We start from the raw sequence: 27,444 nt of genomic DNA on the forward strand, positions 1-27,444 counted from the left end.
AACAAAATCGAAATGCGAAATCCGATTCGGGATTTAAAATAGGAATTCGGAGTTGAAGTTCGAAATCGGAACCTAGAAGTCGACGCTCGAAATCGGAACTCGGAGTTCGAAATTGTAAATCGGAGTCGGAGGCCGAAATCAGAATTTGTAGCTTGTATTTGGAGGTCGAAATCGAGATTCGGTGTTCGAAATCGGAATTAGCAATCGTAGTTCCAAATTGGAATTCGGAGTTGGAGTTCGAAGAGAGGAATTTGAAGTCGAAATTCGGAGTTTGGAATTGGAGTTCGAAATCGGAATTCGATGTTTGGAATTAGGAGTCGGAATTACGAATTCAGAATGGAAATTCAAAGTTAGAAGTTCGGAGTTTGGAATCAAAGCTCGGAGTAGGAATTCGAATTCAGAATTGGAGTTAGAAATCGAAATTTAATGCCAAAATTCGGAGCTTTAAATGGAAATTGGGAATCGAAATTCGGGGTTTGAATTCGGAATTCAAAGTTTGATATCGAAATTAAGAGTTCAAAATGGGAATTTTGATTTTGAATTCGCCGTTCGGAATCGAAATTCGAAATCGGAATTCATAGTTCGAAAATTCGGTGCACGAAATCAAAATTCATAAACCGATTCGGGACTTAAAATATGAATTCGGAGTTGAAGTTCGAAATCGAAACTCGGAGTCGGCTTTCGAAGTCAGAATTCAGAGTTGGAGTTTAATATCGGAATTCGGAGTCGTAATTTTAGAATTCGGATTCGAAAACGGAATTCGAAACCGGAATTCGAAGTTCGAGTTAGGAGTCGTAGTTCGAAATCGGTATTCGGAGTCAGAGTTCGAATTGGGAACTCGGATTTATAATTCGCCGTTCGAAATGGAATTTCGAAATCGCAGTTCAGCGTTCGAAAGTCCGGAGTTCGAAACCGAAATTCGTAATCCGATTCGGGGTTTGAAATCGAAATTCGGAGTCGGAGTTCGAAATCGAAACTCGGAGTAGGAGTCCGAATTTCGAAGTTGGAATTCGGAGTTGCAATTCGAAGTTGGAATTCGGAGTCGCAATTCGAAGTTGGAATTCGGAGTCGCAATTCGAAGTTGGAATTCGGAAATGGAGTTCGGAGATGGTATTCGGAGTTGAAATTCGGAATTGGAATTCGAAATTGGAATTCGGATTTGTAATTTGGAGTTGAAATTCGGAGTTGAAATTCGGAATTCGAATTCGGAATTCGAAGCCGGAATTCGGAGTTCGAAGTCGGATATCGGAGTTCCAAATCGGAATTCGGAGTTCGAAATCAAAAAGCGGAATCCGGAGTTGGAATATTTCGGGACTAAAATTCGGAGTTGGAATTCGGAGTTGGATTTCGAAGTTGGAGTCGCAATTCGGAGTTGGAATTCGGAGTTGGGATTCGGATTTGTAATTTGGAGTTGAAATTCGGAGTTGGAAATCGGAATTGAAATTCGGAATTCGAAGTTAGAAGTCGGAATTCGGAATTCAGAGTTCGAAGTCGAAGTTCGAAGTTCCAAATCGGAATTTTGAGTTCGAAATCAGAAAGCGGAATTCGGAGTTGAATTAGTTCGGGACTTAAATTTGGAGTTTGATTTCGGAGTTGTAATTCAAAGTTGGAATTCGGAGTTGAAACTCGGATTTGTAATTTGGAGTTGAAATTCGGAATTGGAATTCGGAGTTGGAATTTGGATTTGGAACTGAAATTTAAAGTAGCAATTCGGAGTTTAAATTTGGAGTTGGAATGCGGAGCTGAAAGTCGGAGTAGGAATACAGAATTTGAATTCGAAGTTGGAATTTGGAGTAGGAATTCGGATTTGGCATTCGTTGTTGGATTTCGGAGTTGGAATTCGGAATTAGATTTCAAAGTTGGAATTCGGAATCGTAATTCGAAGATGGAATTGGAGTTCAGAGATAGAATTCGGAGTTGAAATGAATTCTGTGTTGGAATGAATTCGGAGTTGGAATTCGGAGTTGAAATTCAGAGTTGGAATACGAAGTTGGACCTCGGATTTGCAATTTGGAGTTGAAATTCGGAATTGGAATTCGGAGTTGAAATTTGGAGTTGGAATTTGGAACTGGAATTTAAAGCTTGAATTCGGAATTGAAATTTGGAGTCGGAGTACGGAGCTGATATTCTGAGTTGGAATTCGGAATTTGAATTCGGAGTTGGAACTTTGAGTTGGAATTTGAAGTTGAAATTTGGAGTTGGAGTACGAAGTTCGAATTCGGAGCTGAAATTCGGAGTTGGAATTCGGAATCAGAATTCGGAATTGGAATTATGAGTTTGAGATCGGAGTTTGAGATCGGAGTTTGAATTCGGAGTTTGAGATCGGAGTTTGAGATCGGAGTTTGAGATCGGAGTTTGAGATTGGAGTTTGAGATCGGAGTTTGAGATCGGAGTTTAAGATCGGAGTTTGAGATCGGAGTTTGAGATCGGAGTTTAAGATCGGAGTTTGAGATCGAAGTTTGAGATCGGAGTTTGAATTCGGAGTTCAAAATAGGAATTCGAAGGTCATAATCGTAACTTTGAGTCGGAATTCGGGTTCTGAAATCTGAATTAGAAGTTTGAAATCGGAATTCGAACACGGAATTGGAAGCCGAAATTCGGAAATTGAAAATGGAGCTCGGAGACGGACTGCGGAGTCGGATTTTAAAATTAGAATTCGCACTCAAAATGTGGAGTTTTGAGTCCTGATTCGGAACTTTGAGTTCGAGAGTCCGCGTTCAATATTGGAATTTCGAAATTCAGGGTCGGAATTTGTAATTTGAAATCGGGATCTGGTACCGGAATTCGGTATTATAGTCGTAGTCGCAATTCGGAATTATAAATCGGAGTCAAAGCTCGAAATGGGAATCGAAATTTGGAGTCGGCATTCGGAGTTCGAAATTGGAATTCGGAGCTAGAGTTCGAATTTTGCATTCGAAGCCGACATTTGGAGTTCGGAGGTGGACTTCATAGTCGGAAGATTCGAAATTTAAAATCAGAATCAGTTCGAAATCGGAATTCGGAGCCCTAATAAAAAATAATTATACACGAACTTTAACCCATATGGTGCAATGATTCCACATATTGTTTGGATGATACTCCGGGCAGGTCGTTAGGCTCTTGAATCATAAGATGTTTAGTAGGGAGCTCCAAATTAAAATTCTGAGTCGAGACTCGCAGTTCCAATTGGAAGTCGAAGTTCGAAGTCGGAATGCGTAATCGAAATTCGGATTTGAAATTGGATTTCTGGATTCTAAATCGGAATTCGAAGTCGGAATTCGGAGTCTGGATTCTGTGATCGAAATCGGTTTTCGGAATCGGAATTTAGAGTTCGAAATTAGAGCTCGAAATTGAATTTCGAAGTTCAAAATAGAAGTTCGAAACCGGAGTGCGGAGTTCGAAATCGAAATCGGTGGAGTTCGGAGTCGGAGTTATATGTCGAAACTCGACGTCGGAATGTGAAAAACGAAATTTGCTTGGACTTGGAAATCGGAATTGGGAATCGGAATTCGGAGTCGCGGGTACGAAACTGGATTTCCGAGTCGGTGGTCGAAGTTCCAAATTAAAATTGAAATTCGTAGTCGAGATTCAGAGTTCGGAATCGGACTTCGAAGTCGGAATGGGGAATCGAAATTCAGAAACAAAATTCAGACACCCGGAGGATCGATTCCGAATCCGACCAGGAGTTCCGATCACGATTTTGAATTCGATTTAATATTTTGCGTTCAACGCCAGCCAAGCCGATGTCATCCACGAAATCTTGTGATGATGGTTGCAGGCTCTGACCAACCAACCAACCAACCTCCAAAGAGAGGCCACATTTCAACCGAAATAACCAGAGATAATCCCCAGAATAACGCTAATCGTTTCCCAAATCGCAAACCACCGGCGAACAAAGTGTTAATCTACCTATACACTTCCCCGGACCGGCCGGCCCCTCCGACCCGACCGACTCCCAACCGGTGCAACAGCATGAGATACCCCGGCAGGACGGGTTTGCTGTTGCACTAATCTCAGCACCCAATGAGCTCCCCATTATTTATGGTTTGTCTTAAATAACTGAAAGGCATTGCGTTTAAAGGTTCTTCTCTTATTTTTCGTTGTTGTTGTTGTTTGTTGCTTGGAAACGAGCCGTCAGAAACATTGATTTAGACAGGGAAGCAACAGTGTTTTGCTTGCAACAAGGGCGCACCAACTGGAAGAACCAGGCAGAATTCCAACCGTGTTCGTGACCATTATTCACGTAAACACACACGCACACACACTTGTCTCGTCTTTCGACGACCGACGACGTACGCCGCGATTCTCAAATAACGAGAGACTAAATTGTTTCCAGCCACGGACAGCAGCGGCAGCAACCCATTCCGAACAATCATATTGTCATAACGAATGAAATTTTATGGATTCGAAGCGAAGTGGAAATTTACGAGACGTTATGGTGCAATTTAGCTGAATTTGTGCATGCGTTTTGTGGTCCCCCCGTTCCCCTTCTGCCGTCTATATCGTGAGTTGATTGTGTGAACTGAGTTGGGTTCATTTGTCGCGCCTACTGTGTGTTGCTGCTGCTGCTTGAATTTAGGCTGATCGGTATTTTCAATAATATTTCGTTTTATTGTTATTGTTTTTATTGACATCGTTTCGCGTCGTTTCGGAGTCCATTATCAAATTTTGTAATGTCATTATGTCGTCTACTGGGAACTATACAGTTGTTTGTTTTTTTCAGACACGAAGGGTGAGTACTGTCTGGTTTCTTTTATTAGATTGAAGAAGACTATCAAACGTCAAATTTCTTTCCAGGTAAAAGCTTTCTGAAAAACACTTGAACATTTGTTACGACGTGATTCTCTACCATTCAAACGTTAATCAAAATGGAAAGAACTAGTTTTACGACCGAACGATTAAAGTCAAAGGATGACCCAACATAATGTTTTTCAGAGGATGATCTTCGTTTGGCAAATCGTTGAGTTGTGCAATAGTGAGATGATTAAGCCATGGGCAGGAAACCTCACCCGATTAGGCAATCCAATCCTGTCCCGGGTGGCATAACGGTACAGCCACACGCACACACAAACGTTCAAGTGGATAATGACCACACAACCCGAAGCTACTAAATGGCGAAAAACGGTGTCCGACTGATGCAAAACAAATGACGAACGATCGCCAGGGGGCGCAGTTGCTACGGATTCGAACTCCAACTGATTTACGGACACTGGGTACCGTTTTCGGATACATATCGATGGAACTGTCAAATTGTGTAACATGAGTTAGTGATTTTTGGTTCAAAACAAATAACCCTTTGAACCGAGGTTATGTTACGACCGTACTGCTTTCGGAACTGTCAGTGGATAAGAACATTTCAACAAAGGAAAAAGACGCAGAAAACTATCACATAACAACCGGCCAGGGGTCCACACAATAAATCCACGGCTCTAATCTCGGTAAAAGCGGTAATTTATTTCCGCGCTAAAGTCCCCCAACCGAAAGCTGTGTGTGATTAACGGGCGCGCGCGCTCGTGCGTTGGGAGCGGGTGGGCGGGGGTGCACGGGTTCTGTCTGGTGATGGCCCCAGCTGCTTGCCTGGAATGATCAGAAATTACTAACCACTCACTTCGCAGAGGGAACACGACACGGGAATGCGTGAGCAGCTCCCAGCATGCACCCCAGTCTCGTGCTCGTGCAGTGGATTTTGGTGTTTTCTTTTGTCGTAAATTTGGATTAGAGGCCGGCTTTGGTTTTGGGAATACTTGAATCCACCGAGGGGGAGAATGTATTCAATGATGACCGAACGGTTGGGATTAGGTGGTCAAAGTAGCGATGGAAGAACGCTCGATTGCAAGTGGTGAAGGAAGATACTTTCGAGGAACAGAACCGTTAGTGATCTGGGTATGCATTGTGTCGGTTTAGAATCTTCCGTAAAATTTAGTCATAGTTTGACAAATTTAGACTTGATCTAGATAATTTGAAACTGATCTAGATCAGAACTATCTTTTGGCAAAAGTTCCAAAGAAAAAGTTTTTTCCTTCTGCATTTTTTTTTTGTTTTGATGGGTTCAAAATAAGCTTAAAAAATTCATTTTTTCGGAATTCCAATGATGAACTCCAACTCAAAATACCGATTTAGAAGTCCAAACTCCGACTCCGAATTCTGATTTCGAGCTCTGAAATCCGACTCCGAATTTCAATTTCAAATTGCGATTCCGAGTTCTGGCCTCGAATTCCTACGAATCCCATTTTTAACTTCGAATTCCAGCTCCGAATTCCCATTTCGAACTCCGAATTCCGATGTCGAACTCTGACCCCGATTATCGATTTCGAGGTCCGAATTTCGATGTTGAATTTAGAATTCCGATTCCATGCGCCGAATTCGAATCTGAATTCCGTTATCGAACTCCGAGTCTGAACTCAGATTTCCACTTCGATCTTCCTTGTCGAACGGCGAATTCCAAATCAGAATTCCCCATTTCGAACTCCAAATTTCGTCTCCGGATTCGAATTTCAAATTCCGACATTCATCTCTGATTTCTGGCTCCGATTCCGAACTCCGAATCCGAATTCCGATGTTGAACCCCGACCGCGAATTCGGATTTCGAATTCCGATTTCAAACTCCGAATTCCGATTTCGAACTCAGAAATTCGATTTCGAACTCCGAATTCCGGTTTCAAACTCCGAATTCCGATTTCGGACTCCAACTCCGATTCCGAATTCCCATTTCGACCTTCGAATTTCGAACTCCGAATTCCGGTTTCGAACTCCAACTCCGATTCCGAATTCCCATTTCGAACATCGAACATCAAATTTCGATTTCGAATTCCAAATCAGAAACCGACTTCGAATTCCAACTCCGAACTCGATTCCGAGCTCTGAATTCCAGTTTTTGAACAGCGAGTTTCAATTTTAGAGCCTCATATTCTGACTCCAAATTTCGATTCCGGACACCGAATTCGATTCCAAACTTCGACTCCAAATTTCAACTTCGAACTCCGAATTCCTAGCTCGAATTCCGACTCTGAATGCCGATTTCGAACTCCGAATTCCGATTTCAAATTCTGAATTCATACTCCGAATTCGGCGTCGTCTTCGAATTTCGATTTCGAGTTCTGATTTCGAACTTCGTTTTCGATATCAAACTCCAAATTTCAAATTCAAACACCGAACCCGACTACGAATCTTGATTTCGGGCTCCGAATTTTCGAACTCTGAATTCCGACTCAGAATCTCGAATTCCGATTCCAATTTCAAACTCCTGATCTCGACTACGAATTCCCATTTCAGGCTTCGAATTTCTACTCCGTACTCCAACTTCAAATTCGAACTCCGAATTTTGACTCGGAAAATATCGACGGAATACCGATTTCGATGTCCGAACCCCGATTCCGAAATCTGAATTCCGATATCGAACTCCGATACCGAATTCCTATTTCAACTTCGATTTCCGATTTCTAACGGCGAATTTCATATCCGAATTCCCATTTCGAACTCCGAATTTAGTCTCCGGATTTCGATTTTAAACTCCGACTCCAATGTCGATTCCGATCTCTGAATTCGGGTCTGATTTCGAACTACGATTTCGAATTACGATTTTGAACTCACCGCGAATTCCCATTTCGAACTCCGAATTTCGAACTCCGACTCCGAAAACCGATTTCGAATTCTAGCTCCGAACTCGATTCTGAGCTCTGAATTTCGATTTAGAACTGCGAATTCCGATTTTTGAGTTCCATATTCTGACTCCGAATTCCGATTCCGAACGTCGAACTCGATTCAAAACTTCGATTTCGAATTCCGACTCTGAACACCGACTTCGACCTCCAAATTCCGATTCCAAACTCTGAATTCATACTCCGAATTCTGGTTTCGAATTGCGAACCCGAGTTCCGACTACGAATTCCGACTCCGGAGTCCCATTTTGAGCTTTGAAGTTCGTTCTCCGAATTCCCATTTCAAACTATGAATTTCGACTCCGAATTCCGATGTCGAACTCGAATATCGAAGTCCGAATTTCGATTTTGAACTCCGAATTCCGAACGGCGAATTCCCAATTCGAACTCCCTTTTCGAACTCCGAATTTCGTCTCCGCATTCCGATTTCGAATTCCGGCTCCGATTTCGAATTCCGGCTCCGATTTCGATTTTGAGCTCCGACCGCGAATTCCGATTTCGAGCTCCGAAATCCGATTTCGAGCTGCAACACCGATTCCGAATTCCCATTTCAAACTCCTAATTTCGATGTCGAACTCCGAAAACCGATTACGAATTCCAACTCCGAACTCGATTTTGAGCTCTGAATTCCGATTTTGAACCGCGAATTTCAATTTTTTGAACTCCAAAAGCCGACTTCGAATTCCGACACTGCCGATTACGATTTCCGATTGCGAGCTCTGCATTCATACTCTCAATTCGGATGTTGTCTTCGAACTGCGATTTCGAGCTCCGAATTGAAATTTCGAACACCGGTTTCGATTTCGAACGCCGAATTTCGAGTTCGAGCTGCGAATTGCGTACTTCAAACTCCGAATTCCAATTTCAAACAACGAGTCCGACTACGAATTTCGAATTCGGGCTCCGAGTTTTCGAACTTTGAATTTAGACTCAGAATCGAGTTCCGATGTCGACTACGGATTCCCATTTCATGCTTCGAATTCCTACTGCTTATTTTCATTTCGAGCTCCGAATTTAAACTCCGAAGTTTGACTCGAACAATATCGACGGAATACCGATATCGAAGTTCGAACCCCGACTCCGAATTCTGATTTTGAACTCTGAAATCCGACTCCTAATTCCGACGTCATACTCCGACTCCAAATAAGGTTTTCGTAGCCCGAATCTCGACTCTGAATTTCGATTTCAAGCGCAGCATTTGAAAGCAGATTTCGAATTCCGATTTCAAATTCCGAATCGGATTATCAGTATCGATTTCGAACTACGAATTTTTAAACTATGAGCTCCGATTTTGAACTCCCATTCCGAAAGGCGAATTTCAAATCCAAATGTACATTTCGAACTCTAAATATCGAATCCAGATCCCAATTTCGAATTCTAACTCCGAACTCGATTCTGATCTTTGAATTCAGACTCCTTCTTCGGACTCCGATTTCGATTTTGAGCTCCGACCGCGAATTCTGATTTCAAACCCTGAATTTCGCTTCCGAATCCCCATTTCGGACTCCGAATTCTAATTTCGAACTCTTATTCCGTATTCCCATTTCGAACTCAGATTTCCTATTTTGAGCATCGAATTGCGACCTCGATTTCCGATTCCGATTACCGATTTCAAATTCCGAATTTGATTTTTAATTCGGACTCATAGTTCCGATTTCGAGCTTCGACTCCGAATTTCGGTTGGAAACCTCGAATTTCGATTCCGAATTCACATTTCCAACTCCTAATTTAGATTTCAAACTATGACTCCGAATACGGATTTCGAATTCTGATTCGAACTTCGATTTCCTATTTTGAACACCGAATTTCGATTCCGAGACCGATTTCGAATTCCGACTCCGAAGTCGAGCTCCGAATTCCATTTTCGAGCTCCATGTTTCGATTCCGAACTTCGAATTCCGCACTACCAATTTCAAGTTCCGAATTCTGGTTTCGAATGCTGATTCTGATTCCGAATTCAAACTCCGTATTCTGATTTCGAAGTCCAAATTCCGACTCCGAATTCCCATTTCGAGCTTCAAATTCCTACTCCATGTTCCTATTTCGAACTCCGACCCCAAACTCGGGCTCCGGAATCCCATTTCGAACGTCGAATTCCGACTTCGAATTCGCACTCCGAGCTACAACTCCGAATTTAGATTTCGAAGCCCGAATCCCGATTCCAAATTTCGCTTTCGATTCCGACACTGAATTCGGATTTGAAACCCCAAATTTCAATTCCGAATTCACACTTCAATAATGAATTTTTTATTTAGAACTCCGAATATCGATTTCGAATTCCAACTTCGAACTCGATTTTGAACTCTGAATTCCAATTTTGAGCATCGACCGCGAATTCAGATTTCGAATTCGGAATTTTTTAACTCCTCATTCTGACTCTGAATTTCGATTCTGGACTCCGAACTAGATTGCAAACTTCGAATCCAAATTCCGATTTCGAACTCCGAATTTCAATTTCGAACTTCTCAACGTCTTCGAATTCGAGTTTCAATTTCGAACTCCGGTTTCGATTTCGAACGCTAAATTCCAATTTCGAACTCCGAATTGCGACTTCGAACTCCGATTTCCTACTCACTATTCCCATTTCGAACTCCGAATTTTGTTTCAGAATTCCAGTGACGAACTCCAACTCCGAATACCGATTTAGAAGTCCGAGCCCCGACTCCGAATTCTGATTTCGAGCTCTGAAATCCGACTCCGAATTTCATTTTCGAATTGCGACTCCGAGTTTCGACCTCGAATTCCGACTTCGGAATCCGATTTTGAACTTTGAATTCAATCTCCGAATTCCCATTTCGAACTCCGATGTCGAACTCTGACCGCGACTATCGATTTCGAAGTCCGAATTTCGATTCTGAATTCCGATTCCAAACGCCGAATTTACATCCAAAATCTTAATTCCGTTATCGAACTTCGAGTCTGGATTCAGATTTTAACTTCGATTTTTCATTTCGAACGACGAATTCCAACTCAGAATTCCCATTTCGAACTCCAAATTTCGTCTCCGGATTCCGATTTTAAATTCCGACTCCGATTTCTGATTTCCAGCTCCTACTCTGAATTCCGCTTTTGAACTCCGACCGCGAATTCGGATTTCGAACTCCGAATTCCGGTTTCGAAATCCGAAATCCCATTTCGGACTCCAACTTCGATTCCGAATTCCCATTTCGAATTTCAAACTCCGAATTTGGATTTCGAACTCCAACTCCGAAAACCAATTTTAAATTCCAACTCCGAACTCGATTCCGAGCTCTGCATTCCGATTATGAACTGCAAATTCCAATTTTAGAGCTCTATATTCTGACGAATGCCGATTCCGGAACCGATTCCAAATTCCAACTTCGAACTCCGAATTCCGAGTTCGAATTCCGACTCTGAATGCCGATTTCAAACTCCGAATTCGGATTCCAAATTCTGAATTCATACTTCGAATTCGGATGTCGTCTTCGAATTTCGATTTCGAGCTCCGAATTCCGATATCGAATTCCGTTTTCGATTTTGACGGCCGAATTTCGATTTCGAGCTACGAATTGCGAATTCGAACTCCGATAACTCCGAATTCAAACACCGAGTCCGACTATTTCGATTTCGGGCTCCAAATTTTCGAACTCTTCATGCCGACTCAGAATCACGAAATACGATTCCAATTTCGAACTCCTGATTTCGACTCCGAAACCCAATGCCTCTTTCACCTTTAATTTCCCATTTCGAACGGCGAATTCCAAATCCGAATTCCCATTTCGAACTGCGAATTCCCAAATCCAATTTTGGACTTCAACTCCGAATTCCGATTTCGAAATTCGAACCCCGAATCTGAATTCTGGTTTCGAACTCTGAACTCCAACTACGAATACCGATTTCGAATTGCGATCTGGAATTCCGTCGTCGAATTCCGACTTCGGAATCCCATTTTGAACTTTGAATTTCGATGTCGAAATCCAACTGCGAATATCAATTTCGAAGTCCGAATTTCGAACTCCGAGTTTTGATTTCAAACGCTGAATTCGAATCCAAAATATGAATTCCGATATAGAACTACGAGACCGAATTCCTATTTTAACTTCGATTTCCCATTTCGAACGGCGAATTCCAAATCCGAATTCCTATTTTAAACTTCGAATTTCGTCTCCGGATTCCGATTTCAAATTCCGACTTCGATCTCGATTCCAATCTCTGAATTCCGACTCCGTCTTTGAGCTCCGATTCCGGATTCCAATTTGGAGCTCCCACCACGAATTCCGATATCGAGCTCCGACTTCCGATTTTGAGCTCCGAAATCCGGTCTCGAACTTCGACATTCGATTTCGAACGCCGATATCCGATTTGGAATTCCGAATTCAAACCCCAAATTTCGCTTTTGAATTCCCATTTCGAACTCCAACTCCGAACACCGATTTCGAATTTCGATTCAGATTTTAAGCTCCTACTCCAAATTCCAATTTCGAACTCTTATTCCGCATTCGCATTTCGAACTCCGATTTCCTATTTTGGGCATCGAATTGCGACCCCGATTTCCGATTCCGAATACCGGACTCATAATTCCGATTTCAAACTCCGACTCCGAATTTAGGTTGGAAACCCCGAATTTCGATTTCCAATTCCCATTTCCAACTCCAAATTTCGATTTCAAACTATGACTCCGAATACGGATTTCGAATTCAGATTTCGTATTCCTATTTCGAACTTCGATTTCCTATTTCGAACACCGACTTTCGATTCCGTGACCGATTTCGAATTCTGACTCCGAATTCGATCTCCGAATTCCATTATCGAGCTCCATGTTTCGATTTCGAATTCCGCACTCCGAACTTCAAATTCCGAATTCTGGCTTCGAACCCTGATTCTGACTCCGAACTTCGATTCCGAATTCAAACTCCACATTCTGATTTCGAAGTCCAAATCCCGACTCCGAATTCCTATTTTGAGTTCCGCATTCCGATTTCGAAGTCCAACACCGAATGTCAATTTCGAACTCTGACTTCGAACTCCGAATTCCGACCCCGAACTTCGAATTCCGTCTCCGAATTTTGACTGCGAACTCCGAGTTCCGACTCCGAATTCAGATCCCGAACTCCGAATTTTAATAGAATTCCGACTCCAAATCCTCATTTCAAAATTCCGAGATTCGAATTCTGACTACCAACTCCGAATTCCAATTTCGAGCAACGGATTTTGGCTCCGAGTTCCTATTTCGAACACCAAATACCGATTCCACATTCTTACTTTGAAATGCCAATTTTGAACTCCGATTTCGAAAATAGACTCTGGATTCCAATTTCGCATTCCAATTTCGAATTTCCATATCCGGTTTGGAATTTCGACTATGAATTACGGCTTCGAACTTCGAATGCCGACTCCGAACTCTCATTTCGTACTCCGGCTCCAAATTCCAATTCAAACTCCGAATTCCGATTTCTAACTCTCAATTTCAGTTTCGAATTTTGACTTCGAACTCTGACTACGAATTTTGATTCGAAACTCGTTTCCGAATTCCGATTTTCTACTCTACTCCGTATTTTTACTCCAATATCCGATTTCGAACTCAGATATCGGATTTCGAACTCCGACTCTGAGTTTCGCTTTTCGAACTTTGAAATCGCGATTCCGAATTCCGTATTTCGACTCCGAATTTCAGTACAAACTCTGAACTTTCAATTCCGACTCCGAATTCCAATTTCAGACACCGAATTCCGACTCCCAATTCAGATTCCGAACTCCGTATTCATCGGACTATCGTTTCTCCAAGCATCTTCTGTAATGGCTTCCTTTTCTTCGTATTTCAACATGACTCTTTTGCCGTTTTTCTTTGAAAAACTCCGGGGCAGTGGATTGCACGGGTTTTGCACTTTCTAGCAGAGGTAAAAACGAAACACGTCTAGTGGTCTGCTCTTCTGCTAGAAGATGCAACAACAGTGCAATCCTCTACCCCAGCGCTTTTGAATGAAAAACCCTTTTTAATAGCGGTCTTGTCTAATGCGCGAAACTAGACATACATAGATAGACATACTTCTTTGTTTTCATAATCCATACATACATTGCCATATTGCCGTATTGCATATTGTCCTTCACAATAAAGCTATCTGTCTCAGCTAAATTTCTGCCCTTTATCAGTGCACAATTGCGTGTATGATGTAGCTGTGCACAGAACACTTCCATAAAGCCAAGGTCCATTTTCCCCTTTAGAAAACGTTCCACTTCGTGCACTGTAGGTCTAATACGAATTTGTTAGTCAATTGCTTCGGTATTATCCCGTAATAGATACACTTTTGTCTTCACAGGCTGACCCATTTCACTTCAGAGCCAGATGATTTTTTTTTTCGATCGGAGTCCCAGTTTCGGAGATAGCGTTGAAGAGTGAGGTCACACAGTAAATTATCATATGAAATGGGACCACCATGAAATCAAGATGATGCAAAGCGTTATTAAAATGGATGCAATTTCTTCCCATGACCATCCCACATATGTGCGATACGAAACGAACATAACCAAGCGAAAGTTATTCCCAATGTCAAACAGGTGCGAGACCGTACCGAGCTCGAAAGCAGAACCATTCCACTCTCGATTCCCCGCAGACACATGTGTGCGAATAACACCGCGTTCAAATGAAATAAAAAAAACAATCTCCACCTGACTTCTAGCCGGATACAGCACACTTCCGACGTGTTCGGGACACCACCGGTCGCGGTCGCGGGGCTTGCGGATCGCCAGGTGGGAAATAAAACAAATCGGCAAACCAATGAGATCACCAACGAATTTAGTCCCACCACAATCACCCCGAACGGGGAAACCCTGAACCATTAATCTTCATGTTTTCGGTTTGGCAGGAGATGGTCCGAGTTTATCGTTCGTGTGTAGTTTGTGTGTGTGTGACCGAACATCGAACAGCGAGAACACGCGTTTGAATCGAATTTCGGTACGAATGTCGGGCAAAAACAACGATGTTGGTAAATTGCTGAAATTGGTTTCGCTTGTTCAAACATACCTGATTAGTGTTCGGCGGGATCGACGATTGCGATGGTGGCGGCGGCGGATGCTGTACTCCAGGGAGATGATGTTGCTGCTGTTGTTGTTGGGACTGTTGACTAACATATTGTTGCAAGTGATGGTTCTGTTGTTGCTGTTGATGTTGTTGCTGGGAAGGAGCCGAGTGGTGCACTATTGCCTGCGTCGTAGTTCGGGGCGGGGGAACCGGTTGAAGCGATGAAGTTCGCACTGCTGGCACCGGAGGACCTTGCGTGGCATTAGCTCCTCCACCCGTCTGTGTTCCACTTGGGCTTATTTCTGCCATTGCTCGATTCAACTCTCGATTGATCCACTTCCGGTCCCAGTTGGTGTTCACGGCACGGCCGGCTCAACTTGATGGTTGCGTAATAAATAAAAAAACGACTCGGACAAGCTCGGGCTGACCCGAGGTGAGGGCTACATTTTACGATGACTGGCGCGATTGTGGTTCTACTGTACTTAATATTTTTTTTTCGTGCAACTTAGTTGCCGATTATGGTTTTACCGATTCACGGCTGCCCGCTTCCCGTTGCAGCGCATTGCGGCGCAGTGATGCAGTTCCGAAACGTTTCCAGCTTGCCATATATTAAAAATTCAATCTTATCACGTCTTTGCAGTGGGGAGGCCGCGGTCGCGGCCGCAAATCTTATTGCGCGCTGGTAATCCCAAATACGGATGTCTTCTCGGCGAAGGTTCGCGGAAAAAGGTAGCCTGAAAAAGGAAGAAAAATAAAACATTTAATTAGTGTCAACGACAAAAGGGTAAACCCATAAAACCGCACGACTTATTACTTTGGGGACGAATATGTTTAAAACAGTGCCCTTCCAAAGGCAAGCGGAGGCGAAGTGGAAATTAAATAATTACTTGACGTCCACACGCGGGATCATAAAACAATTAAAGGCTCGTAAAAATAGGAGGACGGATTTTACGATTCGTTTTCAATAACAACACACTTTTCGCTTTGTAGACTGTCGAATCACTCCGATCCCATCAGGAAGGTTGTGAGAGTTTACAAATAGTAATTCCCATAAAAATTCTCAATGCCTTCTTTGTTGATGATTTATGTCATTTTTATCACACATTACTTTACTCCCCGGACCATTCCGCCGCATCACTCACTCACAAGTCACTCAATCGGCCGTCCAGAGTGACCTCTGTGAGCAGCTGGCGTATAGTGTGCCATGGCAAGTTCGAACTGCATCTCGGTATATAGAATCGAGGTTGTGAAACCCGATTAAAAAAGATCAAAACTGTAAACAGTACAAATTTTACTGGGAAAAATTGCGTAACCGTTTCAAACTTCTGCTAACAACAAAAAAATAATACAAAATTGTTTCATTAATTTCGACTGTCAGATTTTACTCGGGCCCGCCACTACTTTTACAGTTTTCAAACAAAACGACTGTTTTCCCTGCACATTTTCAAGATCACCACAACATTAAACACCAGTCTCGTTGACTAACCCCCCCCCCCCCCCCCCCCCCCCGCCATCCCTTGCCCAACCCAACCCGGCGACGGGACTAAATAAAACTGTGCGGTTGACTGTGTCGTTCGTGTCTCGTTTCGTCTGGTTGAGAGCTATTTTCAAAACATCAGCAACATTATTGTTGTCGATGCCCATCGGATGATAAGAAGTTCACTTCCAATGACACGGAGAGCAGCCGGTCGGTCGGTTGGGTGGGTCCGGGTTCGTACTTAGGTTAGGACTGAAAATGAGTAAGGATTTATTGCCGGTTTCGGAAAAAGTGAACGAGTTTGTGGTGTGTTAGTAGAATGCTGCTGGTTGTGTTGCTTTCTCGAATTGGAATTAATCAAACAATTCGGGAGGGGAGGGTCGTAAAAACGGTTGTAAATTTGAACGCGATCGTGTTGATCACGTTTTCATGGCAAAGGTCGCAATAAAAGTGTTTTTTTTTTAAATTTTCAAATCGAGAGTGGTGTTTTGAGACCATTAAACTTAACCATTATTTTTGTTTTTTTTGTTTGAACTTTGTTGAGGGGTGAACAATAAATAATCAAAGAAACCGGACCTCTCTAGCTAAGAGTAGACTTTTATTGACCTTCAAAATTATTTATACGAAGTGTAAACTTTGTTTTAATTACAAGTCACTGAATAGTACATCGTGGATATGTGTGTTCTGGATTATGCCCGAAGATTTTGATTGAGCTCATAATTCTGTCATATGAGAATTCGATATTCCACTTGTTTCAATGTCCATGCTTCATAGCCTCTAAAGCAACAGGAAATATCAGCGATTGTATTGGGATTTTCTTTTTGCGTGTCCGTAGTCCCAACAGTCGTTAACAAAAAAAAGTTTATCGATAAAGAATGAAGAATATCTTTAACTAAAATGAAAAAAAAAATTCTTTGAAATATTATTCCTAAAAACCCGAAATAAATACATGTCGTCTATCAATACTTCTTTCTTTCTCTCTCTCAATATCTCTCTCTTTCTTTCTCACAAAACTGACGACGTTATCGAGCTTTATGCAAATATTGTTCATTTTACTGTAGACATATATTAAAAAATGTATGGAAAGACCAGCTCATGTTTAAAAGAAGGAATATATCCACATAATCATTTGATTCATGCCAATATCTTATTTAAAACTTTTTTGATGGTATCCAACGGGGAAAACAGACCAAAATGGTGAGTGAAACGAAAGCAATTTTGTGAAAAAATGCCCCGCCGACATTGGACCCTTTTCACAATTGCATTCGTTTAACTCATTATTGTGGTATCCAACGGAAAAAATAGATAAAATCTATTTTTTCCGTTGGATACCACAAAAAAATTCCAATTCACATAATGTTTAGACTAATAGCTACAAATATTGCAAATACTAGAAAAAATCAACAATATTTAATTTAAAACAAATAAATCACATCCGCTACTAATCAGGTCGTGTCTATTTATCTCTTTACTACGGTTAGGCAGTCAAACGGAATGGGCATTCGTCTAAGTATTGCATTCAATTAAATAACTCTCAGGCCAAAAGTAGTCCGCTTAATGACTCATTCGGTTTTCGGTCAAACGATATTCGGCATAACGGCATTTGGCCATATGTCAATCGGCCAAATTGCATTAGTCCCAGCAGCATTCGGCCACATACCTTTCGGTAAAATGAGCGGACACCGTCTATTTTGATTCTCAATAGAATGCGATTTCCCTCCATTGTTGTGTATCTTGACGAAAATGGAAGGAGAATAAATCGTTCTAAAAATATTGCCTAAAATGACACCATATTGAAGCTAGCAAATAGTATGAATAATTCCAATAATGACATTCGACTTGTCTTTGTCTCTATCGATATTTTATATTGTCGGTCTTTTGTCCTTTCGACCGTTTGGCCCCTTCGACCCATGCCTTTTTTCGATATTTTATCCTTTGTTCCATTAGATAATTTGTCCTTTCGACCTTCTGTCCTATTCCCTTTCGACGTGTTGCCTTTTTCGATTTATCTCTAGCAATTCTGCATCCATTTCGATGTTTTGTCCCCTTCGATTTTACGTCCCGTTCGACCCTTTGTCTTTTCGTTCATTTCGATCTTTTTGACGTTATCATATTCGTCCTTCATTTGCGAATTTTTGCCTTTGCGAGTTTTCTACCACAAATTCTTACGAATTCCACGAATTCTTCAGGAGTCTACGAATTTCTCGAGATCTGCTACTTTCGCTGAATTCTATGAATCGCCCTAAAGCCTACCGAATCTCCCAAATTTCTCCCAGCGAATCCTCCCGAATTCGGCAAAATCGATCACGTTCGACGAATTCCAGATTCTTCTAATTTTCCCGGAATCTGCAAAAGTCACCGAATTCCAGGATATTTACGAAATTCAACGAATTCTGCATGTACCCAAATTCTACGAATTTCCTCAAACTCTTCGAACTTGGCTGCATTCTACGATTTCCTTAGGAATTCTACGAGTTGTCTTCCAAATTCGACGAATTTTATCGATTTCTTCGAAATGCTCCGGGAATCTATAAGTTTCCCCAAATTCTACGGATTTTCCCGAATTCTACGTAGTCCTCCGAACTCTGGGAATGCTGCTTTTGCCGAAATTCCCCAATTTTCTCAAATTCTCCCGAATTCTGCAAACTCAGCCGAGTTCAACGAATACCCCCAATTCTAGGATTTCCGTGAATTCTACGAATTTACTCGAAGTTTCTCTAAATTCTAAAAAAATCCCTTAATTCTACGGATTCTTCAAGACTTTACAAACTCCCGCGAATCCTAAAAAATCCAACGAACTCTCCCGTATTCTCCGAAATCAATTAATTTTCCCGAGTTCTACGAATTCCCCCGAATTTTACGACTTATACAAATTCCCTCGAGATCTACGAATACTCACAAATTCTACTCATTCTACTAAATTCTGTGAACTTCCCAGAGCTCTACGAATTCCGCGGATCCGACAAATTCCTCGAGGTCGACGAATTTCCCGAAAAATTGAGGGTTCCCCCAAGCGCTAGAAAATTCCGCCTATTTTACGATTTCTCGAATTACTACAAATTCCTCCAAATTCTAAAAATACCCTCGATTTCTACGAATTCCCCAGACTCCACTTATTACCTCGAATTCTACTAATTCTGTTAATTGACCCAAAATTCTACGAAGTATGTGAACTTTCTCAGAATTTTACGACTTTGCTGGTTTTCGGCGAATTGCTTCGAATTTTAAAATCTTTGCTATTTCTACAGAATCGCTCCAATTCTACGAATCCCCGTACTAAAAGTGCTCCTGAAACCAAATTCCACGGAGCTTTATAAATTCCGCAGAATCGCATGAATTTCCCCGATTTCTATCTATTTCCAAGAATTTTACAAATTCCGAATTTTTAAAAAATCCCCCGAATGTTAGAAATTCCTCCGTAGCCTTAATTCTACGAGTTCTATTTTTTTTTGGATTCTACGAATTTCTCTAAATTCCCCGCATTCCCACGACATCAACGATAAATTCCACACATTTTATGAAATTCCATAGACTTTACGATTGCTACATATGCAATGAATTTCATGAATTCTACGAATTTTAATAATTCATACAATTCTATAAATCCATTTACTCTATCGTTCCTTTTAATCTTTTGTCTCGTTCACGTTTGCCACTTTCTATGTTTTGTCTTTTTCGTTATTTTATCCTTTCGATCTTTTGTAAGGGAATTATGAGTAAAACCGACACCCCGCGACTGCACCCAGAAATCAAATTTCATTTTATGATGACAGGTTATTATTAGTAAAATTATGTTGAGTATTTCGCGACAAATTGAATTCACATGGGTAGGTCAAACGTCATAAAAATAAACAAAACATTCAAAAGTATCGCTCCCGCTTGTTTGGATAATAGATTTTGTTGGTAGATTTCAATGTTTTAATCGAACAAAGGCTTAGAAAATCACCATTTTCTTTTTCTCGTCGGTTCCGAAGCTGACGTTGTTTCGAGCCGTTCACGCTCTTCGAGTTTTTAATTTCCCTGTCAGCATACGAGCAAAGGTTCCAGCGGGGGCTTGTTACTCGATTTTGACTAGGTTATTCGTACCCAAACTGGCACTACAGGACGTTAGTACTGTATTAGAGCTGAATGTTCAATTAGTGGGATCTAAAGTTACACGAGTATACAGCTTTGTCAGCCATGCGATTTAGCAGATTTCAAATTCGATTCATAGAATCAATTGAAATAAAAAAGAATCATTGAAATCGTACAATTACATATTTCATAGAAAATTCGAATTCGTAGAATCTATAAACTCAGATAGGCCACAACATCAACACCCAAAATCTGAAAACCAAGTTGTGGTGTTACGTATAGTATCTATATATGTCCAAATTGTGATCACAGATACGTAGGTATGACAGCAATTTAGCTGGAAGTCCGCAGGTACGCACATCATGCACTAGTCAATAAACCAAATGAGAGATTCCAACAGATGGCAGCAACTACGACGACTGTGTTATCCAAAATCTTGAAGGGAACACCGGTTTTCTCTGAAATTCTTACAAACAATCGACGCCAAATTCGAAAATCTCCCCATAAGAAGTGTGACATATCACTCTCACTGTTCATATGGTTATCCGCCACACAGACACCAAAAAAAAAATTTAAAAAGTAGCTATTCTAACATTCGATAATACATTAGAGAATTGAGAGCGAAAAATACCCGCCCGTACACCGAAGTAATTTGTGCAACTTTTTATACCTCCCAATATTTTTTTTACTCAATGAAAAGCCCTGGAGAAGGCACAAACCGCGAGTCGAAACGTTCGCTACGACAAACCAAACTGGATATCTGATACCCTTAAATGCAATTATTGAAACGTCGTAGGATAATTTTCTCCAACAACAATTTTCTGATACAGGATAGCATTTCAATCGGACGATACGAGTTATGATCGGAGGCTAGTTTTCCCGGTTTTGGAATAGCGATAACTCTCGCTTGTCTCTAGTCACGCGGGACAGTATTCTGCTCAAGAAACCTGTCGAATAAATTCAACAAGTGTCTTTTTGCAAGGTCAGTTTAATTTTTCACCACGTGAAGTTTAATTCTTTCGGAACTCGGAGCATTTTTTTTGTCGCGACAGGAGCGCATGTTCCAATTACTAGACTTTTTTGGTACTACGTAATTTGATAGTGTTGCTTTACAAAATCGTTTTTTTTTTTCGAAATTCGCACACGTGCCCCATTTTTGTTTGAAAAATTTCTTGCAAGCAATTTTTTTTTCACTTTATGCGTATCGAAGCATTCTTTGTCCCAGGTCGCTTACACATTTTCATGTTAGGATTTCGTTTCGCTTGAGCTGGCTCTGGTTCCTCAATAATCAAACCATCGAGAAATTCATATTCTTCGTTCGGCGACAGCTTTTCTGTCGAAGCAATAGAAGAGGAAATTAAACCTTCGTGTCGAAATTTTATTATTTCTAATAAATGCGTTGTGTTGGAATTGTACATTTCTAAAACCGGAAAGGTTTGACTTCGGTTTTGAACCAGATTTTTTTAGGCTTTGACTGCAGGCCCTTGCTTGGCAGTTTGGAAAAAAAGATTGTATACCTGGACCCTCCAGGTAAAACAAATGAGGTGCCTTATGAAGCTCTGTCAAAATAAGACTCATCCGAAAAGAGAATAGCAACTGCGATTTTAAAAATTTAAAGTCGTTTTACAAAAGAAAAACCATCGCTGATATGGATGAAATTTTGTTCCATGATAGGTAATTACGTTCCCTACCTACCGTCAAAAATTTAAGTTGGGCACTTTTAAGGAAAAAAATATTTGAAGAAAACTTTTCCTTGCCCAAACTGATTTTTTTTTCAGTGTATTTTTTTTAATCGAAAACTGAACTAATGAAAGTCATAATCATCTCAGAATCCAATTTCCCAACTGATAATTGCCTGATACATGCAAAAAGTATCAGTAACGAATTTGGTATAGACTGAAACAAGGCCGAAGGGACTCGTTTAACGGAGATCTGGTACTAGAACACTTAGCGCACGACCAGACAACATGTTTAATATCGCGATAACCGCCACCACAAGTGCAGAGACCGCTCTCCACTATCTCAATACGCCGGAGATGGGCCTTCTACGTACAATGATTGTACATGACCCGAGATATCACCCGAATGCAGTCATGAGCCTCATCCATTCTCTTGGACTAAGGTTTTATAATACCTTTGGGATTCCTAAACTTCCATCGCTCCACGAAATTTGCCAAATTTCGAGTGTCCTCTAAGAAGAAATATTTAAAAACTCGTTGAAGCTACGCGATTTTTAATAAATATCACCTTCTAATGCCTAAATGTCCACTTCTCATTATCATTCTAATCCAAGTGTCCGCCTTCTCATGACCCGGAATGGAGCACTGCGAAAAAATTCAAACTAAGGTAATCTGCTATGATTTTTCAGGTAAAGTACTCGAAAACTTCCATGTTTTCCCCAAGAAATACATAGTGCTTTTCATGCTCCATCAAATAGAGAGAGCCTCCCGTAACTGTAACGATGTGGGCATGGTCGTTAATAGGTAATTATAAAACCATCAATTTTGTGGGGAGAATGTTGGCAGCACAGCCTTTTTTATGACTGCACTCAACACTAATGTCATAATATTTAGCATAAAAGCGATGCATAGCTGTCATCATATGACGAACGTTTCGTGTATTCCAATCACAGGATGAATTGAATGCACAACGTAGGCCCTAGCCACCAGACGAAACAGTGTTTCTCTGATGATCTGTCCGTTAATCCGTTGACGGACCGGTGCCAATAATCACGTTTTTCAGCTTTCATCAATCTGCACACCACAAAGTAGCAACAGACTGTTCACGGTTGTTCGCGTCGGGTACTCGTTTCGTCTGACCTTTAATCGTAGTGCAAATGCATTGTGTAAACCCTGGGGGGAAACTGTAGGGACTGAAACATAGGGATACTTAAGGGTTTTCGATGTACCATGTAGAAATTTTTGCGAGTTTTTAAGATTACCGAGACCAGGAACTACTTACTTCGGTTTTATAACAGCGCCCTTCAAAGGACACTCTCAGGCCTTTACGAGGAAGCTTAGCGAAGAAAATTGAGGAATTTATAGGATGGCGAACCAGATTTTTCACTGGCCGAAGCAAAGGGTTCCCCATACTTCGCAATTAAGGCCCCTACACCATCAATCTCTACTTCCCAGGCGGGTACATAGACAAGATATTTCTTCGTACACGGTCAAGTGGTATTTAGTTAAATCCCGCATATATCGAAGATGTTAAATGGCTTATCTTGGCCCTCATTCAAGTTTGTAATGAATATATACCAAATTCGTTACTGATACTTTTTGCAATTATCAGGCAACTAGCAGTTCAGAAATTGGATTCTGAGATAATTATGACCATTGCCTTTGCCTTTTCAATCTTTTGTTACATTCGAAATTCTGATCTTTTTGACATTTTATCAGTTTCGACCATTTGTCCTTTCAACCTTTCAACCATTTCCCCCCTTGGAACTTCCATCTCTTTCAACTTTTTGTGGCTATCTACGAGCTCTTAATTTATGTTTTACTTTTCTCAATTTCTACAAATTATTCGAATTCCCTAGAGCTCTACGAATTCTCCGGTCTCTCCAAAGTTCCCCGAACTGCACAAATTTGCCCAGAATTTTACGAATTCCGTGAATTCTACAAATTTCCCCGAATTCCTTCGAAAGCGAATCTCCACCCGAGTTTTACGATTCCTCAATTTCTACTCCCCCGAATTCTCCAAATCCTACAAACTCTCCTGAATTTTACAAATTTCTCCGCTTTCTTCCAAATTCTTCCAAATTCCCTGAATTCTACGAATTCCACGAATTCTATGGAGCAAAAAGGCATTGACGTGGTGTCACAAATAGCACCACACGTACACGAACTGTTATATCTTAAAGACAAATTACACAGTAATTGCGCAAAGAAGTACTGAAATATCAAAACAGTGAAGACGCCAGTTTTTTCTCCCTGCCCTCTTTACCTACAGCGACACCTAGCTGATGTTACAATCCACCGACAAACAGTTTAGATACAGTTTCGAAACCCCTTTTTAACGGTGGTGTTTCGAGGACAATCGCGACAATTCGCTACAGTACATATCTTACCGCAATCTTCCAAACAGCTGTTGGTGCCGCCAAAATGCGGTTACAGCACACCCAAGCACCCCTCTTTCCTTTCCCTTCGGAACCAGCTGAGGTTTCGGATGAATAGTGCTCATTTGATTACACACTGTGTCATTACTATTGTTATTATTAGCTGCATCATGCCCCGAGTGTGTAACATTGATTATAAGGTCGTACTGCTATCATCCATAACCTACAGTTGTTGTTTTGGTTGTTGTTGTTGTTGTTTCGCATGAGCTCGTGTTGAGTCAAGTCACGTCGCGGCACCGCAGAAACCGTCATAGTCAAATCAAAAGACATTAAAAAGTATACAGGGTAATGAGCTTATTTTTCTCTACCCATTTAAAACCGTTGGTCTGTGATGATTGTGTCACTCGATTCGGGTATTCGTTGCACTCTAACACGAGTATCCCGAGTAAACGAAAAGCCCACTGAAACCCTCATACCAATGGTCCAAATCCACCTCAACTACATGGTTTTAATAGTGTTTGAAATTGGGATCAACCCATGAAAACTCCACCGTCATGGTCCGGCAGAATCTCATATAAAAACCATACTTTGCTTTATATATGGATTAATGAGACCATTCTATGGTATTTTAATGGTTATGAAATTTGAGACGGACCATATATAAAGTATTTTGAAGAGGCTGTGTTTGAGCCCATATGAATTTTCTCGGGAATTCAAAATTTTGGCCAATTTCGTTATCTCATTGCTTCTTAGAAACGAACTACATGATGTTGATGCCAATTCATACGCATTTCATAGACCAAGTAATTAACGCGGCACCTTCTCTAACCGGGTCAAAATAGACTCTGTACCAAACAAACGAATCGCAACGATGCGTGCCGAACTCTCTGTCTTTGTCGGTCACGTGGCAATTAATTTCCCTTCCCTTCGCTGGTTGCCTAGTGACTTGATTATTTTGCTACAACAATAGTGCAAGAGCGTGTGAGAGAGAGAGAGAGAGATAGAGGGAACTGTTGCACTTATTACTGTCGATTGCGAATATGACGCGACGTGACATGATGACGAAATCATAGTGACACAATAGATTTCCACATTGGAGTGATCTTCGGCTCAATTAGAGTGAATTGTTTGGTAAGATATCTCTCCTCGGATTTCACAGAACTGCGTATTCTTATTGAAGCAAATGATCGTAAAAAACTCCATTCTTATTTTTATGAATAATCACGATATCGTCGCCCAATAAAAATCAATATCACGTGAAAATCGCCAACGACGCAAAATTTGTATCGTTTTCAATCAAGTCTTTGGTTTTGCTCCGGCTGCTCAGGTTGTCTCTACATTCTTGACTAAGATCAGAGCAATCATGATCGCTGAGCTAGATCATAGAACGGAAACGTGAACTAATTCACGAGCACATGAACTAAAACGATGATATTGTATCCTCAACTGGTTCACAAAAACAAGAATCAGACCGGTAATTAAGTTTGAACGAGATCATGGTACAGAAATTTAACTATCAATGTTTTTATCCACTCTTAGATTGCTGTTATAGCGGGTTGTGATACTTCAATTTTTTGTTGGCTATTCATATTTATTTGGTTGTAAATGTATTCACGGAAACCTCCGTGAACCGCAAAAAAGCGGAGATTAAATTTAATACCTGTACGACAAAGGCTAGCTAAATTTGTGGCTACTGTTCAGGTCATAATAGCAACTGCAGATTCTGCACCCAGTATCTCACGATCTACATCCAGCACCATCAGCGAGAAAAAAGTAGCTGCAAAAGACCTTCACACTCGTGACCAGTAACTTCAAGAAGCAAAGAAGAACATCTCATCGCTAGAAACAAGACAGTATTGACGCAACCATGACGACATGGTCGTGTCACAACAAACAGAGAGATATGAATGACCCCATAAATGCGCAATTGGTCACGAAACTAATATTTACTAGCTGCGAAAAAGGATCTTTGCGCGCAATGACAAGGCGCGCGCACGGGATCTGATGGATAGTCACTAACATATTGTAGATATGTGAAAGAGCTCCGATAAGGTGACGCACGTGACATTCAAAGATTTAGTAACGATTATACAACTCATGTATTTCATAGTCGTAGAATTTGTGGAAGTTGTGGACTTTGGGGAATTCACGGAATTTGTGGAATTTGTGGAATTCGTGGAATTTGTGGAATTCGTGGAATTTGTGGAATTTGCGGAGGTCGAGGAAATCGGTGAAGTTTGTGGAAGTCTTGGAATCTGTTGATTTCGTGAAATCTGTTAAATACACTTAATTTGTGGATTTCGTGGGATTTGTGGAATACGTCAAATATGTGGAATTCGTGGAATGTGTACAATTCATGGAATTGGTAGAATTCGCGGAATTCGAAATTTGTGGAATAAATCGAATTCGTGGAAATCGTGCAATTCATCGAATTCGCGAAATTCATCTACTTCGTGGAATTCATCGAATTGCGAAATTCATCGAATTCGTCGAATTCATGGAATTCGTCAATTTCGTGGAATACGTCGAATTCGTCGAATTAATCGCTTTCGACGAATTCATCGATTTTATCGAATTCGTCGAATCTATCGAATTCGTCGAATTCATCGAATTCGTCGAATTCATCGAATTTATCTAATTCGCGAAATTCATCGAATTCGTGGAATTCAGCGAATTCGTGGAATTCTACAAATTCGTGGAATTCTACAAATTCGTGAAATTCAGCAAATTCGTGAAATTCAGCAAATTTGTGGAATTCAGCAAATTCGTGGAATTCAGCAAATTCATGGAATTCAGCAAATTCGTGGAATTCTACAAATTCGTGGAATTCATCAAATTCGTGGAATTAAGCAGATTCATGGAATTCAGCAAATTCGTGGAATTCAGCAAATTCGTAGAATTCAGCAAATTCGTGGAATTCTACAAATTCGTGAAATTCAGCAAATTCGTGAAATTCAGCAAATATGTGGAATTCAGCAAATTCGTGGAATTCAGCAAATTCATGGAATTCAGCAAATTCGTGGAATTCTACAAATTCGTGGAATTCTACAAATTCGTGAAATTCAGCAAATTCGTGAAATTCAACAAATTTGTGGAATTCAGCAAATTCGTGGAATTCAGTGAATTCGTGGAATTCATCAAATTCGTGGAATTCAGCAAATTCATGAAATTCAGCAAATTCGTGGAATTCAGCAAATTCGTGAAATTCAGCAAATTCGTG

General features: G+C 40.9%; 1 protein-coding gene across 4 annotated transcripts in view; it reads right to left on the minus strand.

Moving 5' to 3' along the window:
• The window catches only part of LOC131686146 (uncharacterized), a 546,994-nt gene that overhangs the window by 359,313 nt on the left and 160,237 nt on the right, over window positions 1-27,444 (minus strand). For all 4 annotated transcript variants that reach the window (XM_058970337.1, XM_058970364.1, XM_058970347.1 and 1 more), the window contains exon 2: window positions 14,620-15,350. In XM_058970337.1, the coding sequence (XP_058826320.1) occupies window positions 14,620-14,925 (306 nt within the window). In that variant the 5' untranslated portion in view covers window positions 14,926-15,350. The remainder of the gene's footprint in view (window positions 1-14,619; window positions 15,351-27,444) is intronic.

The sequence above is a fragment of the Topomyia yanbarensis genome, chromosome 1, assembly GCF_030247195.1.
Source record: "Topomyia yanbarensis strain Yona2022 chromosome 1, ASM3024719v1, whole genome shotgun sequence".
Taxonomy (NCBI): Eukaryota; Metazoa; Arthropoda; class Insecta; order Diptera; family Culicidae; genus Topomyia; species Topomyia yanbarensis.